Source organism: Coloeus monedula, assembly GCF_965178545.1.
Source record: "Coloeus monedula genome assembly, chromosome: 4".
Taxonomy (NCBI): domain Eukaryota; kingdom Metazoa; phylum Chordata; class Aves; order Passeriformes; family Corvidae; genus Coloeus; species Coloeus monedula.
The window spans coordinates 50,918,010-50,940,509 of record NC_138784.1 but is presented as its reverse complement, the minus strand read 5'-3'; the positions used below and the strand labels follow the sequence as shown (position 1 = coordinate 50,940,509).

Below are 22,500 nucleotides of genomic sequence, written 5' to 3'. Positions count from 1 at the left end.
GCTATGTTGCAGGGGAATGAGGGGTCATTTAGAAATTACTTTTATCACTGGGAAACGTTTGAACAGTGTCTTCCGAAAGAGGGAGAAGGCAATACAAGTAATTGTGTGCCTTGAGATTTAAGGCCCTTTCGTGGGGTTTGTTTTTTACTCAGTATCTTTTTTCAAACATTTTTAAGTGTTGAAGAGAACTTCTGAACTCCATTAAGCTTCAAATTTCAGATATTTTCTTCAGAATTGTGAGCGACTAAGTTTTTGATGCAAGTCTTCAGTGATTTTTAATCACACCATAGTGCCAGAATAATTTCTCCAGACCCTGTAACACTATTATCACAATATTCTTTTCCCTTTTTTACTCCCAAGAAATTGCATTTTGTGCACCATTATACCTAGCATAATCCTTCATTGTTGGTGTTTTTTAATAGTCTGTACTGGGACCAACACTATTTACTATCTTCATCTGTGACCTAGACAGTGGGATTTGTTTGCCAGTAACACCAAGCTGAGCGGTGGTTGATTTGGTGGAGAGAAGGGATGCTATCCAGGGGAACCTTGACAGGTTTGAGGAGTGGGCCCACATGAACCTCAGCAAGTTCAGTAAAAGCAAGCATGAGATCCTGCACCTGGGTCAGAGCAATCCCCAACACAATACAGATTGGAGGATAAAGGGTTTGAGAGCAGCCCAGCATAGAAGGACCTGGGGATAGTAGTGGATGAAAAAATGGACATGAGCTGGAAATGTGCACTTGCCACCCAGAAAGCCAATTGTATCCTGGGCTACATAAAAAGAAGTGTGCTCAGAAGGTTGAGAGAGGTGATTCTTGCCCCCACTCCCCTCTGTACTCAGCCCTCATGAGGTCCTGCCTGGAGTTTGCACCCATCACCGGGGTTCCCAGTATAAGACAGACATGGACTTGTCAGAGCAGGTCCAGAGTAGGGCCACAAAAATAATCAGAGGACTGGAATACCTCTCCTATGAAGAAATTTGAGAGAGTTGGGGTTGTTCAGCATAGAGAAGATAAAGCTCCAGGGTGACCTTCAATACTTAAGGGGGTGTATAAGAAAGATGGGGACTTTCTACAAAGGCCAGTAGTGACAGAAAAAGAGGCAACATTTGTAAACTTGTGGAGGGTAGGTTTACATCAGACATAAGGAAAAAATCTTTTATATGAGGATGGTGAGACACTGAAACAGGTTGCCCAGAGCAGTTGTGGATGCCCCATCCCTAAAAGTGTTCAAAATCAGGTTGGTTGGGGCTTTCATCAATCTAATGAAGGATATCCCTGCTCATGGCAGGGAGGGTGGAGTAGATGATCTTTAAATGTCCCTTCCATTCCAAACCATTCTAGGATTCATTGCTACGCTTTCGTTTCCATGCTTAGAGAAATTCTGTTTACAGAACTTTTTTCCCAAATGAGTTCAATTCCTTTAAGGGTGGTGTCCAGATTGCTTTTATTAAACTTCAGTGGTTGGACTGCAGCCACTGCATAAACAGAGAGGATAACAAGAAAATAGCCATTAAAAATGCACTACACATTAAGATATTAATTCCTCTCCTATTGTAATTTTTTAGCATTGAGGACTGCATTTTTTGCAAGGACAGTTCAAAGATTATTTTGATGATTAATCTGTGGAAGGATTAAAATCTTAAAGCACCAATCATAATACAAAATTTTCATTTTTTTCAACTACACTTTCTTACAGATTAACAGTAAATCAAGACTAAAAATCAAACAGTTCAGCTGTCCACACAAAAACAAATTTCATAGGCTGTTCTGGCAGAAGCTTAAGAAAGTTAAATTTTAGAAAACACTGCCATACAAGCATCTCTTTCTGGAAGTGTAAATACAAGGAATAACACATTGGCTCTTGAAAATAACATTTCTCTCAACTCTAGAGTTTGTTTTTCAAAATCAAAGGTTAAAAGGCAAAGTTCAGGCATATTGGTTAGAGATGTAAAGGATCTTACAGCTATAGTATTTGATACATGTTCTGAGGAGGAAGCAACTACACAAGATATGTATGAAAACCAAAAAGCTTTTCTTTTCCATAAGCAAAGGAAGACTTGAAGATTTGTGTGTATACAGATAGAAAGTATTTAAATGTGATTATTTGCACAGTTTTGCACTACTATTCTGTTGTACAGTAGGAGCACTGTGCTAAGAACAAATTCCCATGTGATTTACTGAGTATTTAAACAAATTCTGAATAAATATTTTTATATTCTACCAATTCTTATTAATAGCTATGCTACTCAAATCCTAAAACATGTCATAGCTAAGTGATTTCGAACTTGTGATCAAAACTTTCTGATCTACTATATAATTGGAATCTGTGTTTTAGGAAAGTTTAGGATCATTTCTTGATGAACCAATCATGTTCAGAACTAGTCGATACTTTTTATTAATGAAAATGACAACAGAATAGAGAGCATCGTTACTCACTTCACAGATGTCAACAACTTGAGAAAATGCTGATAGAGGATTAGGAAAAAACTGTTACATGATGAAAGGCTGAAAAATTGATGGCTTAGGTTATAGAAAGAGCAACTGGTCAGATGCTGGAGTTAAAAATTAGTACAGACAATGAAGCACTGGACCATTTTGCCTGGGGAGCCTTAAAGTCACCATCATTTGGGCCTTTCCCAAATCATCCTTGGAGTTAGACACACATCTGTAAGAAGTATGTTAAGTCCCTGCTAACTCTTTGGGATAATAAAGAGATGATGGAGACATCTCTTAGCAATTACAACTATGACATCATGTCCAAATGTCCTCATAAAAATACCTGTCTCCTCTGAATAAGTGCTGGCAAAATACACCTCTACTTGAGCTCAGGGCTGACAATGCAGTGTCACAAACAGAAAGCAAGGAGATGAATGCAGCAGCAGCAAAAATAAAATACGGCTATGCTAAATTATTTCAAAGAACTTTTTTTGTTAAGATATAAACACATGAATATCCTCATTTCCATGGATAACCTTTACAATTGATGGATCTACAATTATAAAGAAGACTTTTCCTGTAACTCAGCACTTTCAAAATAATACTCCCTGTGAAAGATGTTTTTAATATGAAAGAAGAATTCTAATATCTTGCAGATCTGCCTGCTCATCTCAATACATTACTTTTTCTTTGCTCATAGATTGCAGAACATGAAGTTCCTCTGTCTCTGTGTCTGCCTCGAACATTCAGTCTTCCATGTGCTTTACAGCTTTACATAAAGACTTTTCTCTCACTCCTTGCAGCTGGCAAACTACAACTGCATACTGTATTTTTAAAGAAATCACAATTTATATCATTTAACTGGATAGCTGCCAGGAGACAGGTAACAGTTGCTGGACATTTACAGAGGCCTTATGAAAGACTGTAGGCTGTTGGAGAAGAGCTTTGTGGTTTCAAAGGAAAGAGAAAGATAACAGGACAGGCAGCTGAGGGATTAATATCTACTAGGAAGGAATGTGTAAAGTAACTTCCAAATATTTAGGGATGAAGCCAAGTTCTCAATGCCTGCAATAACTCATCTGATATAAGGTGAACTTGTCTTCTGAGTTTTGCACAAGATAAGCCTGATCCTGCCTTGGGAAAATGTGTTTAGTATGACAGCTACTAAAATCCTGCTAAAAACTAGACAACAGCAACAAAACAAGTCTTACATTCAACTTTTAAACATTAGAATGTGTGCTGTTGCTGACAAGAAAACAACCAGATCATATAACCAAGTACATGATTTCTTAATTAAATTGAGTTGAGCTGGTGTCAACAAGGAGAAAATATACTTGATACAATATTCTCAATTATGAATAGCACGTTTTCTACAGCGGATTCACGTCACATCAACTTTAACATAAGGGGATACCGAATAAAGCAAAACAGCAGTGAGAACTCAGGACAAGAAAATATAAATAATTACAACAAGATTTAGATTTGTTTAGTAAAATAGTACTCATTTTAAGTTTTGAATAAAAGATTCAATTTTTCCTTGGACAACATATAAAGGCAGACAATGCCTTTTATAACCACAAGCATTAAGTTACTACAGCAATCCTTTCCTTCTTCCAAACAAGAGATTTAACAATTTAAGTTTCCGTGTATATCTTTCATGCAATTCTATAGAAGAAAAAAAAAAAAAAAAAAGAAAAAAGAATTATTTCATTAGGTCATTTCTCATTTTTATATGTGAAAAAAAAAAAAAAGCCAGTGGTTCAGTGTTTAATCCTGAAAGCTGCCAGGAAAATTCCACAGCTCAGATCTGAGTCTCTAAATATTGTTGCCCATATCCACCAAAAATCTTTAATGTTCTGCTAAAATCATTTAAGAAGTGCTGTGGGACATCATGACAGAGAGATTGAGTCTCTCAGGCAGTTAAGTCAATGTAATGACTAGCAGGGAAAATGCTTTGCTTTTGGCTTTGTATTGAAGTGGTGGTAGATGTTGAGAGAGAAGCTGCCTAGGTCAATGTGGTTACTGTGAGCTTTGTAACCAACAATATAATTTGCAACAAGTCATGTAATTCTTTTAAGCTCTTCTGGTGCATTTTTAGTCTACTCAGGGGTTGCAATAATCAGTCTAAAATCATGAAAGGATAATCTTTTTGTTGGGTTGCAGCTGAAAGTATTTTGTATTGCTATGGTGACTTCGGTACCTAGTAACACTAGGGAGTTTTTTACTTTGGTATTCAATGGCACAAAGGGCAATAAATTACATCATGTCTTGAAGTCCCTCCCAAGCTTATTTTGTGTGAGACTTTAATTTTGATACTATTGACTCACTAGCTTTCCTAGTGACTTCATACAGAAGTGTATAGATGATGAATCTTCTAAAACTCAGGTGAAGAAAGTTTTCCCAGGGGAATCTTTGCGACTGAAAAATTTCTAAGCCATATGCGTCATGGCAACCTACATTGATTGTCTTTTAAGTTTATGTTTGCCTGTTAAACAAATAAAGATTCTAGAGAGTTAAAAAAAAATCCCAACTAAATAATTAGGCAGTTCTCAAGCAACTTTAACTACTTCCCAAGCAAACTGATGTTCCGTTGATCTTCCTCGCTATTCTGTAGACAGCCTTAAGCCCACAAACATTACATGTTCAAAACCAGTTGGTTAGGCTGCAGATACTCCTCCAACGGTACTATCTATTCACTGTCTTTGCTTCATTACCATTACTATGCTTCAGCACATGAAAAGAAAAAAAACAGAACTCTATATTTGTGTAACACAGTATCTTTTATAGAACTTCACATTTCCAGTGTAACTTTTAATATCGGACACCTGCAATTTTTATTTATGTTTTTGCTTATTATCAACAGGTGCCCTCAATTCTTTTATGTAGTGGGCATCCTGAACTGCAATTTTGATTCAGCTACACAAAGTGTTCCAGTAAATGCTGGGAGAAGATCCACAGCTACAGAATTCTTCAGTCTGTGGAAGTTTGAAAATATTTGTGTCCAAGCCAAAAAGGTGAGCTACTAAGCTCAAAGAATACTGTGGCCAATCTAATTATTTCTGTATGTTTTAATATTTTCATATGTGAAAAACTATTAAAATATTTGTTTTTATCTGAAGCATTTTCGCTTTCTAAAGACTTCTTTGCATTAACATTAAGTATTTTCCAAGTTTAACCTGTTGAAATATATGATGTGCAACTTTTACTGCTGTCTTTTTTTCCTAATAGAGGTGAACTAGTATTTCCTCAGGAAGAGCTATATTACATCTTGCCAATACAGCTATAGATCTGTAGGATATCCTACAGCAATTTTGAAAGACAAGGTTTCTTTTCCATTCCACTATTTTAGATTTAGAATTTTTGTATTTATGCTTTGGTAGACAAATGGAGATAAATCCTCAAATCCTATAGTATTTTCATATTATTTAATTCTTACTCTGTCTTTCTACAATTTTAAGCTATTATAAACAGTTTATTATTTTTTCTAAGTAGAATTGAACTGTGTTTATTGATGTGAATATGTACAGCCACATAGGGAGATACTAATCCAAATATTGAGAAAGGGAAGAAAGTATTAGACAAGTAATTAAATACAAATTCAGTAATGCTACAACTGTCACAGAATCCATTATTATTTCTCACTGAAGATCAGGAAACACTTCCCCCATGTACTTATCACATATACTGAAATGACAGGGAAGTGGCATTATTTCTAGATAAAATAATGCCTATATGCAAATCTCTGGATTCTTCACACAGGAAAGGAAGGTCCTGTTGTAATATACCTTTCTCAGGAAGCTGAGGGTGTGCTACCTCATTTCACTAAGGAGAGGGTGAAGCTACAACATCCTGGTGGAGGAAGACCAGAAGTATGATTCTTATAGAAGCAGTGCTCTTCAGTGGGGGTGTTTATGGATGTGCTTTGTCAACCTGCCACTTTCAAATTACACCCTTATACCCTGGGCTCTCCAAGAGCCATTTTGAGAAAAAAAATTGGAAGTAACAGCTTTTTATTTTCTGAAATGCAACACTGAAGCACAAAAAATACCTTTGAAATATAATCTATCATTTTATCCATCACCAAGGATTTCAGTCTACTGTGGTGGAGTTGGGAGTTGCATTGACTTGGCAATGGAAAGCAGAGGCAACAAACAGTCCTAGCTGGCAGGCACTGCTGCAGATGCTGACAGGAGATAAAAGTGCACAGGAATAGTTAATTAGGCCACTAAAGTTTGTCTTTAGTTCATTGCTAGAGGAGATGGCATAAGATGGAATTAATGATCAATGGTCACAAAATGCCTCTGGCACATCAAGTAAGGCGTAGGAGCAAGTATGAATGAGTTTGTGTAAGTCTATTAGTGCTTTTACAACCCCTAAACTAGACTTTCCTATTTATAACATCTGTAGATAAAATTTTAGCAGTCAGTGTAGAAGCAGCTAGTGTTCTTCATGCCCTCCCTTCATTTACACTAGAATAAAAGGGAGGTGAGTCCCTTGGGGCAGAGGTAAAGAAAAATAGTAATCACAAACGCCATAATTACCAATTGAACAAAACTGGTCTTGCATACACAATTTTTCTTTTGTGATACATTAAAAAGATGTAAACTCAGTTATCACTGTTCTAAGATCCATGCCTTCTGTGAGCACCTGATAAGACTTCCCTAGGATCTGTAAAACAAAATCCAGAGCATCTTTCTGCTTAAGCCTGATTGCTAAAATTGCTAGGTTGCTTCTGCTCACTCTCTCAATGGTTCTGTTTTAAAGCAAACACACTCTAGGATTACTGGATAATTCAGGTCAAGGGCTCTAGAATACCGTGAACCCACTCCCTAAAGAAGGCACAGCTAGAAGGTCACACCAGATTGCTTGGGACTTCATCCAGTGAGGTCAGGAAAACCTTGGAGGATATGGACTATACAACTTCCTTGTCAACAGCCCCATCCACTGCCTAACTGTCCTCATGAGGAAAGAGGATATATATCCATGTATCTCTGTATCCAGTCTGAAACTCTCATTTTAACTCATGCCCTCTGTCTCTCATTCTACCACCACAGTGAAGAGCCTGGTTCCATCTTCTTCCTTACCTTCTTGTAGGTACTAAAAGCCAGGTCCCCTCAAAGCCCCCTCTTCTCCAGGCTGATCTAGTTCAGCTCGCTCTGGCTCTCTCCAGAGGGCAGCTGCTTCCACTTCTGACCATCTGGGTAGACTTTTGCTGAACTCACCCCAGTTTACTGCTGTAATTTTCAAATCTGAGATGCCAAAACTGGATACAGATTGGGATTTTCCTTCCTCAGTGCAGGGCATGGTATTTCATACAGTTCCTCTTGGTCAAGTCCTTCAACCCATACAAGTCCTCTGAATGGCCATCTTACCCTTACACACATTGACTATTCCCCTAATTTGATATGTGCAAACCTAATGAGAAAGAGGTCCATCCTGCAGGACATCAATTAAGATGTAAACAAGGAGAGGTCCCAGCATATTCGAATATTCCAGGAGAAATCAGAGAATACCCAAGTATTGCAAATGTAGGACCAGAGTAAAAGTCAAGAACAATTAATAACTGAATGTGAAGATCAAGCATGAAATGGCAGAGGAAAGCTACTCTGCATATGAGTGCCTATGTATGTCTAATATTAGAGGGGAGCAGGACAGCAGGAAGATACTCATTACCTGAAAATCTGAACTAAGAGAACACATGGTGCTATTTTAAAGAGAAGAGTATGGCACAAGCTGCATAGGAAAGGAGGTACTAAGTATTAAGAGGGCTGTTTAATGAAGAAAAAGTAAAAAAAACGGGGGGGGGGGTGATTTTATCTGTATCTTTAAGGTTTTAGGGGAATAGAGATAGCAGAAAATATTAAGACATTACACTTATATTAGCAGGAAAAATAAAACCCAAACCTTTTTAAAAAACACTTACAAACTTATTGGTTAACAGGGCATATCCAATTAGTCCTGACACAACTGAGAAAATATTTCTTGCTTGTATTTGCATGGATAAAACTGTTCTGGACTTCAACATGAGTGATTTTGCTAATGTTATAGAGTAGTAAGAGTGTAAAAATTTTCAAAGACAATAAAAAGATTTCAGATTCAGGAGAACTCCTTGTCTTATCTAGAAAAAAAGAAAAGAAAAGTGAAAAAAAAGATTAAAATATTTTGAGAAATTTAAATTGAGAAACGAGACTGTAAGAAGTTACAATAAATATCAGATGGAGATTAGGAGTGATTCAGAGTGATTGAAGGCAGAATGAAAAGTGAGGGAAAGCCAGAGACATGAAGACAAGGAGTTTCCTTGGATGAACTCCAGATCTCATTTAAGTCAATGGCAAAATTCCCCTTGACTTCATTAGGGCCATGATTTCAATTCTGAAGTTTATTCACAGCAGAAGATGTAAGACGAATATGTAATGCATCTGGCAGAATGCTTGGGGAGAAGGGAGAACAACCAAAGGTGAAACATGTATTTTTTTTACCAGATGAATGAGGTGGAATAGCAAGTAAATATAAGACCAGTAATTTTACTTGCTCTATGAGGCTCCTAAGAATAATGCTGAAGTAAACAAGGAGAGTAGACGGATGTATTTAAATTTGCAAATTCCTGTGAGAAACTTCCAAAAATCTAACTCATACTGAAAGCAGACACAAAGATTTGTCAGTAATAAAAGTTATTAAGTGAAGAATAAAAGATTGTATCACAACACAGAGGTAAGGTTAACAGCAAGAATTCTCTAAGATCCTACATTTGATTTCTATTTTGAATATAATTATGAATAGCCCTGAAGATATAAACAGAGATAACAACACGATATATATGGACTAGTTATATGTGAAGTTAACTGTGAAAAAACCCCAAAGCTGACAATTCATGGCAAAATCAATTTATTGCTGACAAATAAAAGAATGAAAATAAACCGCCCATATACATCCACCTACTATAACCACTTGGGAAATATATTATGAATCTTTCAATGGTGCCTCTGCTTAAGAAGTCCAAAGCTAGTATGTTAGACTAACTAGGACAGAAAAATGACAATGACAATTATATAAAACATGTTTATGCACTTGTAAGCAGGTCCTCACTTCAACTTCTATATTCTATATAACTTGACTGCCCTTTAGCTTTTACTCATTCATCTCAAAAACCGTATAGAAGAATCCAGGAAAGAACAACACAAGTGACCTACGGCATGAGAACATATCTGTGGGAGGAAACTTTTAATTAATTTAGCTGCCTCTGAAGTCAATGCAAAAGTAGAACCTTGGAGATACGAATAATAGTGATATACTAAAAATACAGAAACATGGAAAGTATAGGAAAAAAGCACATGTTCACCTTACTCATACTTAAGGGTCACCCAATTTAATATGGCAGTTTTATAATAACTTTATCCTTATAGTTATCACACTACTAATTTATTATAAAAATAAAAAGGCATGATGCTACTGCAAAAAAGAAGTTTCTAAAATCCTCAGTATGTTACACAGTTAATGAGTTCTGTTTATTAAAATTATTATATATAAAAATCCTATTAAAATATTGAGTATTCAATAATTCCAAGATGCCATATACCATTAATCTACAGGAAAAATGTTTTAACACATATTGACCTTCACACTGCAGAAGCCAGCTAACCATTAATTCATGGAGACTAGGAGCAAACCTCTCGTTTTTCCTTTCTATAGCATATGCAGTTCCCAACTCAGAGATTACTTATCTGCTTATCTACAAAATATACAAATACATTTGATCCTGAAGAGGATGGAGCTGGAGCTTGGTGCTTCCTGTCCTATCAGTTTGGGCCTGCCCAAGAACATCCAAATATCAACTTATTCTCTTTAAATTAGGGACAGCTAAAACACAGAGTTTCTGTTCAAACAAAAGTTTGACAATGGCCATTAGTGGCATTCCAAAATAAAAAGGAAAATATGCAAAACAAGTTTTTGAATAATTTTAGCTTTATAGTAAGGAGTTTGAGTTGAAAATATGTTGAAAATAATAAAAAAACCTCCCAACAATCAAACATACTCTCTTTGTCCTTTTAGCTTAGTACAAAGAGATGAGCTTTGTACAGAGAAATTTCTAGAGTATAAATTGACAGATTTAATGTGACAATTTCATTTTCCTTTAACAAAAAAAATTTGTTGATTAAAAATGGGCAGTGAAAACACACAGAGGATTTTTTTTACATTATGAAACATAACTAAATTGAGCAGGTCTTGGTGTTTTGTCAATTGTTTGGGGTTCTGTCTTTTAATTATTATTTTTAAACTTGGCAAGAAAAGGCAAAGACTATTAATATGGATATCCTATTTCCACTAATATATTAAATTTTGAACATAGATAAAGACATCATCTTTCTGAAAAACTGGCATATTAAGAACACTCTATATATCAAATGAGGCTTAAAGCTCACCTACAATTGGCCCTTCTTACAGGATCAAAATTTTTAAGCATCAAGTTCTGATTAAGAAGATGACATTAACATAGATTTTCTGATTCTAGCAACTCTTACTAAAATTCCCATCCTTGACATTTGCTTGCTCCCTTTGGTGTCTAAATAAATGTATTTTCTCTGTGATAGAACCACAAAAAAGTAGAGACTTGACTAGAAATTAGCTTAGGGCACAGGCCTCTAAAGTCTTTCAACCCATCAACTGCATCTAGTTCAAACGTCTAAAGTTAACATGCTAAACAAAGAAAAGTATTAGGGAGAAAAAGCACAGAAGTTTTTAAGGCAAAATTTCAAAGGAAAATGACAAAGTACTAAAGATTTCAGTGTGAATATTTTTGGGGTTATTGAAGAACCATAGAAAAAGAGAAAGCCCAGAAACAACAAAGTTCAAGAGAAGGGGCTGTGGATCTGGCATACTCTGTAGTGTCTAATGGTTGGGAAGTTTTAAGAAGTGTACCACCAAACCAAAGTTACACCAAAACTTTGCAGCAACAACTAAGTACCTGAGTTATCTTGTCATAGAAGGAAATCAGGTTTGACAAAGTGGACTTCCCCTCATGAATCTATGCCGGCTGTCACCAGTGACTGTGTTGTCCTCCTCATTTTTTACTCAGTAGTTCCCAGAATAAGGTCTTCCATGATTTTGTCAGACACTGCATTGAGATCAACAGGCCTGTAGTTTCCAGTGTCCTCCTTATTGCCTTTCCTGGAAACTGGGACAACATTCTCCAGTTTCCAGTCAGCTGGGACCTCTCTGGATTCCCAACACCGCTGGCCTAGCTGGACTAGCTTGTTCTGCTAGAACAACCCTGGAGAAAGGCCAGCTCTTCAGTTCTGGGTTTTTTTTGCTGAACAGCTGATGGTAGCATTTAACAAGCAGAATCACCCATCACTCTCAACATGGACAATTTGGTCAAACTGACCTGTTCAGGACTTTCTGCACTGCCCTTGCTGACATTTCTCATATTAGCTGAATTCTATGCTCACTACGTATTTCTCTGCAAGGCCAACTTTCAATTCAATCTTAAAAATAAGAGCGCTTAAAAGTATTTAGCAATGAGAGCTGCTCCAAGTTACAACATAAATGGATATGGGCAATTCAGATATCTTTGTAAAACACGGCATACATGAAAAAGCTCCTACTTTTTCAAGATTTATGATATGGATCAAAAGAAACAGGGTTGGAAGGGACTTCAAGAGATCATAAAGTCTCTTAATTTCTTTTCCCTACCCCAAAGTAGGATCATTCATACTTAAACCGCTTTTGACCACTTTAATTTCTTCTTAGAAGCTTCCGGTATCAGTGGTCGAAAAGACTTTCTGTGTTGGTACATATATCAGCACTTTATTATCCTAAAGTCAGAAAGGTGGGGATTTTTTTCTGGTGTTCTTGCCAAAATACCAATCAACTATTTCTTGTCCCATTCCCAATGGACAAGTTCTTTCCCATCTTCTCTGCACAGTGTTCTGAATGCTGTCATCATTTCCCACTCAGTTCCTCTCTTCTCAAAAAACCGGGTATTTTTAGTCTTTCCCCAGTCTTCAGAAAAGACCAATCAGAAGAACTGTGTGGAAGACAGCTTACTTTTATGTACAATGTTCCTGTTAAGTATGCTCTCAACAACCACATACCTTTGTCAGCACACCATTTGTCACCAGCTACAATTTGTACTTTTAGGAAAGACTGTGCATCCAGTCATTCCAACTTTTTTCAGAACGTTTCACCAAGCTGTTAACATACAAATATTAATCATGCCTCCCATTTTTATACTACTGCAGATTTACCATTTAGATGTGAAGAGCAGCATTTCAGATAAATATGCTGTATCTGTATCATTTCTGCAAGAAAACACAAATATAGTCTGCCTGCAGACTGAGCTGATTAGGAGATATCTGAGATATCACAGAGCCTAGATTAATATATCTTGCCTCTTAGCCACATGCTTTGAGCTGTGCTTAAACACAGACTTCAGCATCACAGGGCAGTGTATTCCTGCTGAATGAAATATATATAGTGCAATACACTGGTCATTAATACATCTGTATATATGTAGCCACAAAATAAAAATATATATGGTTTTAATTGTACTTCCAGTAGCTCCAGATAGATACAAATGCATAATTATCTCTCATAATGCTATGAATTAAAGGGCATGCATAGTAACAGAACACTACTTGACGGGTGCTCATCTCATGGTATGTCACTGCTACCAGGCATGGTTCACCTTTGGGCTCTATGTACCTATAGTGCTGTCAATGGCAACCAGCTTTGTGTCAAACCCTTCTCTAAATGAAGTGATGTTATTCTACAAGGGGACAGTAGTGTAAGTATATACAGATTCTATTCAAACTACATCTGAAGGTCCTTCTCAAAACCTAAGTAATTCAATTACTACCTAAAGACTGCAAGAGTTTGGGGCAGGGGTTTGACAAACCTTTTTGTTTTGCCTTTGTACAGTGTTTTCTACAACAGGGCCCCCAGCCCATCCGTAATAGTGTATATTAAAATAAACCATAACAGTTTTGCTGAATATAGCTGAAATAAGCTTTTTCCCCACAGGAACACAGACAAAGAAGGAACACATTATATACAAGTACATCTGGAATTCTTCAAAAACCTGTTAATACCTACCCACATAACTAAATCCAAACTGAGTCTTTTTATGGAATGGCTTGTAGACACATGATGGAAATGGACAGTCTGCTCTATCAGAAACAGTCTGGTCTACAAAATGAAGATTCAAAGCTCACAGTGTGCTCTCTAGAATACATTTGAGAAACATGAGGAAGAATAAAAAAGACTCAGTAGACTAAAACATATATGAGCAAACCTAAATTAGAATATATTTAGTCTGGAAATTAGAATATGGCTTATAATCATCAAAGGAATGAAGTTTTCCAATGTCTTTCAAATTAGAGATGGACTATGATAATTGTAGGAGAGGTATTGTAATATATGGTTGCCCACAACATGACTCTTATCTCCTGTGTTCTTAGAGCAAGAGGAGATAAATGCTCAGAGGTCATTTTTCAGCTATGCCAGATTTGCAAGGAGTGACGAAAAGGAGGGGAAACAGGAAGAGAAATAAAAATTAATTTTCGGGGAAGTCCCTAATTACCCAGACTACTACTATCATAGCATAATACTGCATCAAATAAACATATCCCCTTATCCATCTCAATCAGAAGCCTATTTAAGCCTTTGAAAAGCACCAGTGGAGCGGCCACAATCATACAAAGATTCTGCAACATCATTAAATCCTTATTAATGGGTACAGTGGAACAATGAACTTGGTAAAATCTTGGTGTAGGAGGGAGACTACTGAGTATCTTCAGCCTAATTTAAGATAAACTTTTAATGTTGTTGCTTATTTGGAGCAAACCACCAGAATGCTTGCAGTTATAACCCTAACAGAAATTACATCAGTCTGTACTACACATATGCATTCCCAGCACCGATCTAAATCAAAGACTTTTATTAGATGCAACTGCACTTCGTCAGAAGACTGTGAATTTCACTTTTGCATATGGACTTTACCAGGTATAATCATGTCTTTAGCCATTTTGAGATTTGGTAACTTTAATGTGACCTACACGTGGGGTTTCACACGAGATGAAGTCTTTCTATAAAGTCTTAAAAAAACACAACCCTACATTGGAATTTTTATTCTTTTAAAATGCTTAAAGTGCTTAGTTTTCTATGAATTCTAAAGATTAAACAATAGTCAAATAATTTCTCAGCATAATGTCCTACATTTTTCAAGGAATGCTTGGATTTATGGATCATAATTTAAACAACTGGTATAAATGTTATCAATTGGTTATAATTATATTTTTTTATTTGACTTTTTATGTGATAAGTAAGTTTAAAGACACATTTTGGACATGTGTATCAAGAAACAGTATTTAGAGAGTCCACTTCCAAAATTTTGGCTTATAATATTGTAGTTATTTAAAAAACAAATGCAATCATCAAGAGTGGATAAAATTTGTTACTGTCTGTGCAGTTTTAGAAATACACTTTAATGGCACTTTCATCTCAGCTTTTGCATTGTACAAAGATAGGACTCTCTTATGAACTAATTTGAGGAGCTACACAACCACATTGCAGAGAGATTTAGTTGTGCAACGTCAAACAAATTTTTAACATCTGCAACAATACTTAAGATGCTGCCTTTTCTTATACAGACCTTTTATGTGAAAAGCAAAAGTATCTTGTCCATACACTGAGAATTCATGACAGCAGTACCACAAAGTTTTCAGCAAGACAGCTTCCAAAAAGATTCTGTGAAACCCCACAGGAGCCTACCAACTTCTACAAGCTATGCTATGGGGATCTGACTCTTTTCAGCTGAAGGCCCTGTATCGCTGGAGTGATCTTTTTGTTAAGAGTATTGGGAATGTACTCTAGAAGTGCAACAATTGGGGCTGGAATCATGTAAGAAAGAAATAGCAACTTCTGATCAAAAGTAAGACGTGTAACATTTAAGAAGCTAGAGATGAAATGATAAAGAACTGGACCATCAGCATTGGAAAATAAGAAAATTGATGAAGAGAAGCAAATGTAGAGGACAAATGGACTGAAAAGTAAAGTAATGTAAAATAAAATTTAAAAAAAGGAGAATATAAATATTTAGAGAAACATTCAAGTGAAAAGTTGTTTCAACGGAAATGGTGAAAAATATTGTTAATAAAAACATCATTGCTTATTTTTCCATTAGTGTCCACATGTAAATGGTTCTGTACAAAAGCCAAAATTATTTCACTGCATATTCTCACAATAGAACTTCTTTCAGTAGGAATATGCTCAGACAAAAGCTATAACCTTTAAGATCCCATTTCCTAGCTGTTCCTCTTTTCATATAAAAATAAGTCAATTGTTGTCACAAAATCTCTTTGCCCATTATCATCCTTATGTTAGATTTATGAATAAAAATGTGTGAAATTAAATTATACAGGCATTAAAATATCATGTGATTACGTGAAACGTTTTTGATGAACAAGGATACCCAGAAATACTGCAACTGCTACCACATTGATCTGCTCAATTACATGCTTCTCACCTATTTAATAATGCTTGTTACATCCCTGCTAATTGATATGTTTCGCGAGTTTATTTTCTTATACACTATGTCAAGTCTTATACAATGAACAAGAGACTTGGATCATAGCAGTCCCCTAGAACAGAACAAGCCTCCAAGGTAAATGCAAAGAGATCATGAAATGGGACAATGAAATGATAACAAAAAAAAAAAAAAAAAAGGAAGAAGGAAAGACAGGGGATTGGAACATTATGAAGTTAAAGAAACAAGGGAATGAAAGGGATTAAAACTGGAATGATAGGTAACCTACTGTAAGTGGTGTGAAAGCTTAACAGTGGGGGACTGGAATAATCAGATATGGGAACGACCTGACAATGGAATGCTTTCAAACTGAAGCACCTCAAAAGTAAATGATCTTAGAGCAGAATAATCATATTTGCCTCTGGGAATAAAATTTAAAGATAAAAAAGTTTGAAAAAAAAATAACAAGTTTGATGATTATGCAGATAGAACTGCAGAGAGAAATGATCCAGTCAGGGCAAGAGTGAGAAAAGGTAAAGGAGTAGGGTTGGGAACGACAAGAGCATACAAAAGAGAAGGTGACTGAAACCATAGATGCTTGGAACTCACTTTTTCCACACATAATCGAAGACGAAGGACAACACTGGATAAGGTCCTTTTTTTTTTTTTTTTTTTGTTGACTCTTACCCTTGCTCATTTGGACAAGGTTGTTCTTTCTCATAACAACCTACCATAATGTTTTCTAGAAACACCTTAATCACAGAATGTATGTGTGTGTCTTGACATTTGGTTTCAAACAATTCCCATCTTACAGAGTACAGCACTATGACAGCTGAACACAAAGAGTCATATAGGGCATGATGTATGAACTCACTTTTTGAGAAGTGACTCTAAAACCTTATTTCTTATTTTCACTGTACTTTTCTAAAAAAACTGTCAACAACTAAAATTCGAGAAATCAGAATGGCTTTAATTCCAGGATTCTGGATCTGCTGTTAGGAACTAGATTATTTTGGTAAATCAGTTGAGAATAAATTTAGTTGCCTTGTCCTCAGTCTTGTCCACAGAGTGAGAAGGGGGACAACCATAATGACAAGCCCCTTCCACAAAACCTCACCAGAGGGATATCTGCTTTCCCTATCACCTTTTCTAACTCCTTCCACTCCTTATTAAATGAGCTGCAGTTTTAACAGAATGGTATAATTGCCTCATTGTTTCCTATGGCAAGACTACATTTTCTCAGTCTGCAATTTTCCTTGTTTTTTTCATGACCAATTTCTTTCAGTTTCCTCAACTGCTAAAAAGCTTTACAGATTAAAATGGTACCTTTCCCCCCTAGGATTATACAATGAAGTAAAATGGCACTGTGCATGATGCATTTGCCATGATCATGGGGACAAGTGATGTGCTAAGTATTCTGGTGACAAAACACCCGGGTCTGTGCCAGTTGCAATAATCACTGAAATGTTATCAGTCTAGTACAATGCAGAGACAAACACTAGAAAAATAGTTGAACTTCATTTTCATCCCTTATTTTCCATCCTCAAGAGTGAAAACTCTTGAACATATAATAGAGACAGGAAAAGTAATAGCTGTATTGAAAGTTGATTTCATTATGATCCTCATGCTAATTTAAAAATCTAAATTTATTAGTTCTGAAAGAACTGATCTTCAAATCCCTCCAAAACTCTTCAGCAGTATGCTGTCTATTACATACAGGTTAAAAAGAAGTTGCGTTTTCACTAATGCATAAACTGTCATTATTGCTCCTAAGCATCATTTCATGTCTCATCCAATGCTGTTGTTTCTACAAGAATAAAAGAAGTTTTCTCCAATGTTTCCCACAACCCAGCTTTAACTGCACTTGTTTGGGTTTGTCTTTTTTTAATTCAGAAGTCTGAATTTATATTTTGAAGGCGTGTACTGTGGAACTTACAGTTACATCCATGTACAATTGTTATGTAAGATTAGCAGCAACCATAAATAATGAATCTTTGTGTATAAAATATCTTCAGTTCTGTTTGTCACTTTGAAACCTATTGCTTATCAGCTCTAACTCACCGTAAGTTTGGAGAAGTAGTCCATTTTGAAATAATGAAGGAAGAAACAGTCTTAAGCATTGACTTAAAATACAATTGCCTGACATAGATTGTTGACAACTGATCTTAAAAGAAATTTAAATTTTGAACAGAACATACATGCCCACAATAAGTAACACATTTTCTCAGGGAAGATTTATGTCAAGGAAGCACTCAGCGCCTACATACCAGGAATCAGATTTGTAGACAAGTCAAAGACAGAACTTGGATTTAATACTGCTGAAACACAGAAAGAAAACCTAGGGCTTAAGATCCCACTAGTCATATGCTGCATATGGGATCGTGGCCACCTTTCATCAAATAGAGAAAGGAAACTGGGAGGCACACAATATAAAATTTCAGATGCTTTATGTAATAATTAATATAAGAGTTACCCCAGCTACCAGGCCATGGTTATACTGATCACCTACAACTTCCTGCAGTATTTTTAAGTATTCAAAAAGCGTAAGAAACGGAGCAGATTATATTTCATTACATGAGGCCAAAATTTTAGAGGTTTTAAAGTGCCGTAAATACACTGGCTTGGACTCGCTGCACTTAACAAGCATTTAAGTGTGATACAGTTACTTGAAGTTACAGAGCTCCTGTCTTTCTCTAGCCAATGAACAGAGCCTATTTTCTAAGTAAGTTGGTTTGCCCACCTATGTTAAGATACCGGGCCACAGATGGGTAAATTAATGACTCTAAATGCTCTTACTGCTCTATTTCACAAAACCAGATGTGAAGCACTAGGTTCATATCCAACAACTGAAACAATTTCCTGACTTTCTGACACTCAGTAGCTAAGGCACTACAATAACAGAAAACAATGTCTCTGATAATGTTCCAGTGCTCAACCACAGATACAGTGACTTCCGCACACACACACAAAATATGCTAAAATCATATGATCATCCTAAAACAAGACAGTTTTGCTATCGTATAGTTTTATCATACCTGATAAAGTGACAGTCAGTACAATTTTAACAGCCAAATGGCTAAGATGGTTGGCTTTGACACTGTCACTGGGATTCTTGCTGAAATACCAAACAAATTACTCCATCTGGAAGCTTGTCTAGAATTCAAACTCTGCACCTTCCCAACTGAATCCTTTGATCTCTAAATTGCGCATAACATCTTGCCTCCTTCCCTAATACCTTGCTCCATTGTTCCTACATGTGTGCCACCTAACAAGATGACAGGCAACATTGCTCAGCATATATACCTGCTGTTGTAGCTAGGGCATCTTCCTGGGAATCAGGAGATGGAGGTTTAATCTACTTGGAGATTAACAGAGCCTCCAAATTCTTAGATGAGTGAAGTAATTATCACACCTCGAGAACCCTTCTCTAGGGGAGAAACACTCACACCTCCTGGGTGAACCTTCTCAGTAGACTAAAACTAAGTAGCTGCTTGTGCCAGTAAAATACTTTTTTTTTTAATAGTTTATTAACTATTTTTCAGTTAAAAACAGAAAGAGATTATGTTATCTGTGGAGGTAATGCAAAATTTAAATTGTGTCTTCATTATTTGCCATATTCCTCACTTGTCTTCTCGTTTTACTTTTGCTTTGCTTTACCTATTTACTTCTGTTTACTTCTTTCTCATTTGTTTTGCCTCTGTTTCGCTTTACCCATACTATTTTCTCATTTTCTTAAGTAATGCTCTTTAACAAAAATGAGGGTCCCCGACCAATGTGGTCATGGAAGCAAAGAAGAGGTCTCTTCTCTTCCTTGGTCCTCTGCCTCTCACGCAAGCCTCTCCCTACCCTGACCTTTCCTTGCAGATTGCATTCATTCCCTTTTTCCCTCCACAAAGAAAAGGAAAAAATGTCACAAGTGAGTGGGTATCAAGTCATAGTTTGCATGTTTTGTCTGATGCCTCATGGTCTCACAGAAGCCCAGAATTCTTGCACTAAGTTTGGTGCAAGGGATGAATGAGCATAGATTCTTTCTCCAGTGGTGGCACGGGGCATGTACATTCTGTTGCTTCAATCTATCAAGAACTGAGCAGCATGTCCTCACAAGTTTCCAGAGTTACCATAGCAAGTCCTGAAAATGCCTATTTTGACAAAAGACACATCATTAAAATGAGAGAGGAAGGCTGAATCTTGAGTTAGGGTGTAACTCAAGGTATTTGCCTTTGTTATAGGCAAGAATTGCTACAATATGCAGTATTTTAGCTATAAACACAGCTATAAATGTAGCCGTATCTACATAATCATATGCACAGATATCACAGTTTATCCAGCAGAATGGCAGCCAGAACACAGGATATGTAAACAGATCTGCCTAGCACTTACAAAACAACTTTAATAGCAAGTGTCATTCTTTTCTGTAAAGTAGCTGTTTTTAACACACATGATCTAACTCTTGTTTGCTCTTTAAAGTTTTATTGTCTTGGCATTTTATACAGGAAGAGAGCATTAGCATACTCAGGAGAACTGCTAAAAGTAAAAGGCCTCAAGCTACCCACTGCATGGTTGATAGCATAAAGCATGGGATATAAAAACTTTTGTCTGATTGCTCACTTTACTTGTTTTAGAGTAGTGTTACTCTCAAGAGCATATATTCATGTTCTTTCTACTTCAAGTTTTATCACTTCTTTTGTATTATTTAATACATCTAAAGACACTTCCAAAAGACAAATTTTTCCATTTTGAAAAAGTAATGGTTTGGAACCTGATAAAATACATGAATGTTCACAGTTTATTATTTTCAAAGGCAGATAGAATAAATGTGCAATAAAACAATTAAATGCATGACAATAAACATTTCTGTGTGATCACAGATATATTAAAACACCAAACAAAAGGAGAAAAAAATCAGTAAAATATTTCCCCTTAAAAAAAGGTCAGATCAAAATGGATTCTTCACACATCAGAGCATAAGTAAAAAAGGGAGTCTGGTCTCAATTACTGTTACTGTTAAATATCCCACTCTAGCAATTAAAATGAACATTTAAAATGTGAAAGAGAAAATGGAATGAAAAAAAGCAAATGAGATCAGCTTCTTAAAACATAAAAAAAAAAGACACTATAACTGTAGATACACTTTAAAAATCATCCTACAGTAAACTTAAAACTAAGTCTACTTAGATATCACACGGCTAATTATTATATAAATAACCTGGGAAACAATACCTCCAAGATACATGTTTTACTATTTAGTAAACAAGAAACTGCCATGTTTGACACCACTGATTAAGGCCAGGCATTTCTAAAGCTTCAGACACATTTCTGAAATCCACAATACATCAATTTTTAATACTTCCACTCTCTCAGCTCCATTAAAAAGATGGTAGGGGAAAGAATTTAGAGTAATTAATGATATAGTTAGCTGCTAAATATTAATAGGAATCGTAGTCTTGCATAAAATATAACATATAAACCTTGCCAATACAGACGCACCAGTAATTAAACTTGAATATGTAATTACACTGATTTATATGACAGGCAAAAAGTTACACTTTACTGGCTTCTATGTAAACTATGGGCAACAGTTAAACTTTGCATTTTATGGTTTATATAAATGGGCAATATCTCTACTACAGTTCATAAATGGTTTAGAGACTCATAGTTAAAATTACAACTAATTCCAATGTGAACGTTCTGACTATACCTTACAAACCAGGCTGTGAAAATGACCACAGAGATCAGCCTCCCATTAAGTTCAGAGCTTGCAAGCAAATTGATGAGGCTTAAAAAAAAAACCAAAACAAAAAAAAGCTTATGGCAATCTAACTACAAAGTAAATGCAGACTGATCTATTTAAATATTTTAATATAAATGTTTAGTTTCAAATATATAGCTCCAGATGTTTCACTTACCATCTTTCAAAGCTCTTTTGAGTAATATTGTGTCTTAGACTAAGGCATTTTTTCTTGGAAGAAAGCTAACTGCACTTACATGTGAGGCTGAGGAGAGCAGCCTGGACTGCTATTTCCATTACTGTCAATGTGATCCAGCGAACCATTGAGATCTTCATGGACTGCCTGCAGTAAGCCACTGGATGCGTTATTTATCAGTCCTGGGTTACTAAGCAATGGTAAACTACTCTCTGCCAGTGCAGCCTACCAAAATGAAAAGTAAAGCCAAAATTATTAGTCCACACATATACATAGCAGTCATACGTGTATGAACATTTAGAAATAAACGCACACGGAACAGCTCATTTTGAGTAATTGCTGAGGTGGTCAGAAGGATTTTGTGCATTTCCAGTTATTTTCACATTCTGAATATAACAGCATTTCTACTTCTGGTTTACTCTTTCTTTTGCTTAGGTTTCATTATTTTCCATTATTAACTATGTTCTGATATTCATGGCACTTTCTAGTTTTACATCATTTTCTGACTTTGAATTACACTTAACCCCTTTGCCCTTCCACACAATGTATAGCTCCTTTATAATGCAGGCAGCTGCTGTACTTTAAAAAATGACCAGAACTTAACTCAAAATAA

General features: G+C 36.0%; 1 protein-coding gene across 1 annotated transcript in view; it reads right to left on the bottom strand.

Moving 5' to 3' along the window:
• Positions 1–22,500, bottom strand: part of FOXP2 (forkhead box P2) — a gene marked incomplete at its 3' end in the record, with an annotated part of 394,472 nt that overhangs the window by 4,623 nt on the left and 367,349 nt on the right. Inside the window, exon 23 of the mRNA XM_082280538.1 lies at positions 21,949–22,112. Within this exon, the coding sequence (XP_082136664.1) occupies positions 21,949–22,112 (164 nt within the window). The remainder of the gene's footprint in view (positions 1–21,948; positions 22,113–22,500) is intronic.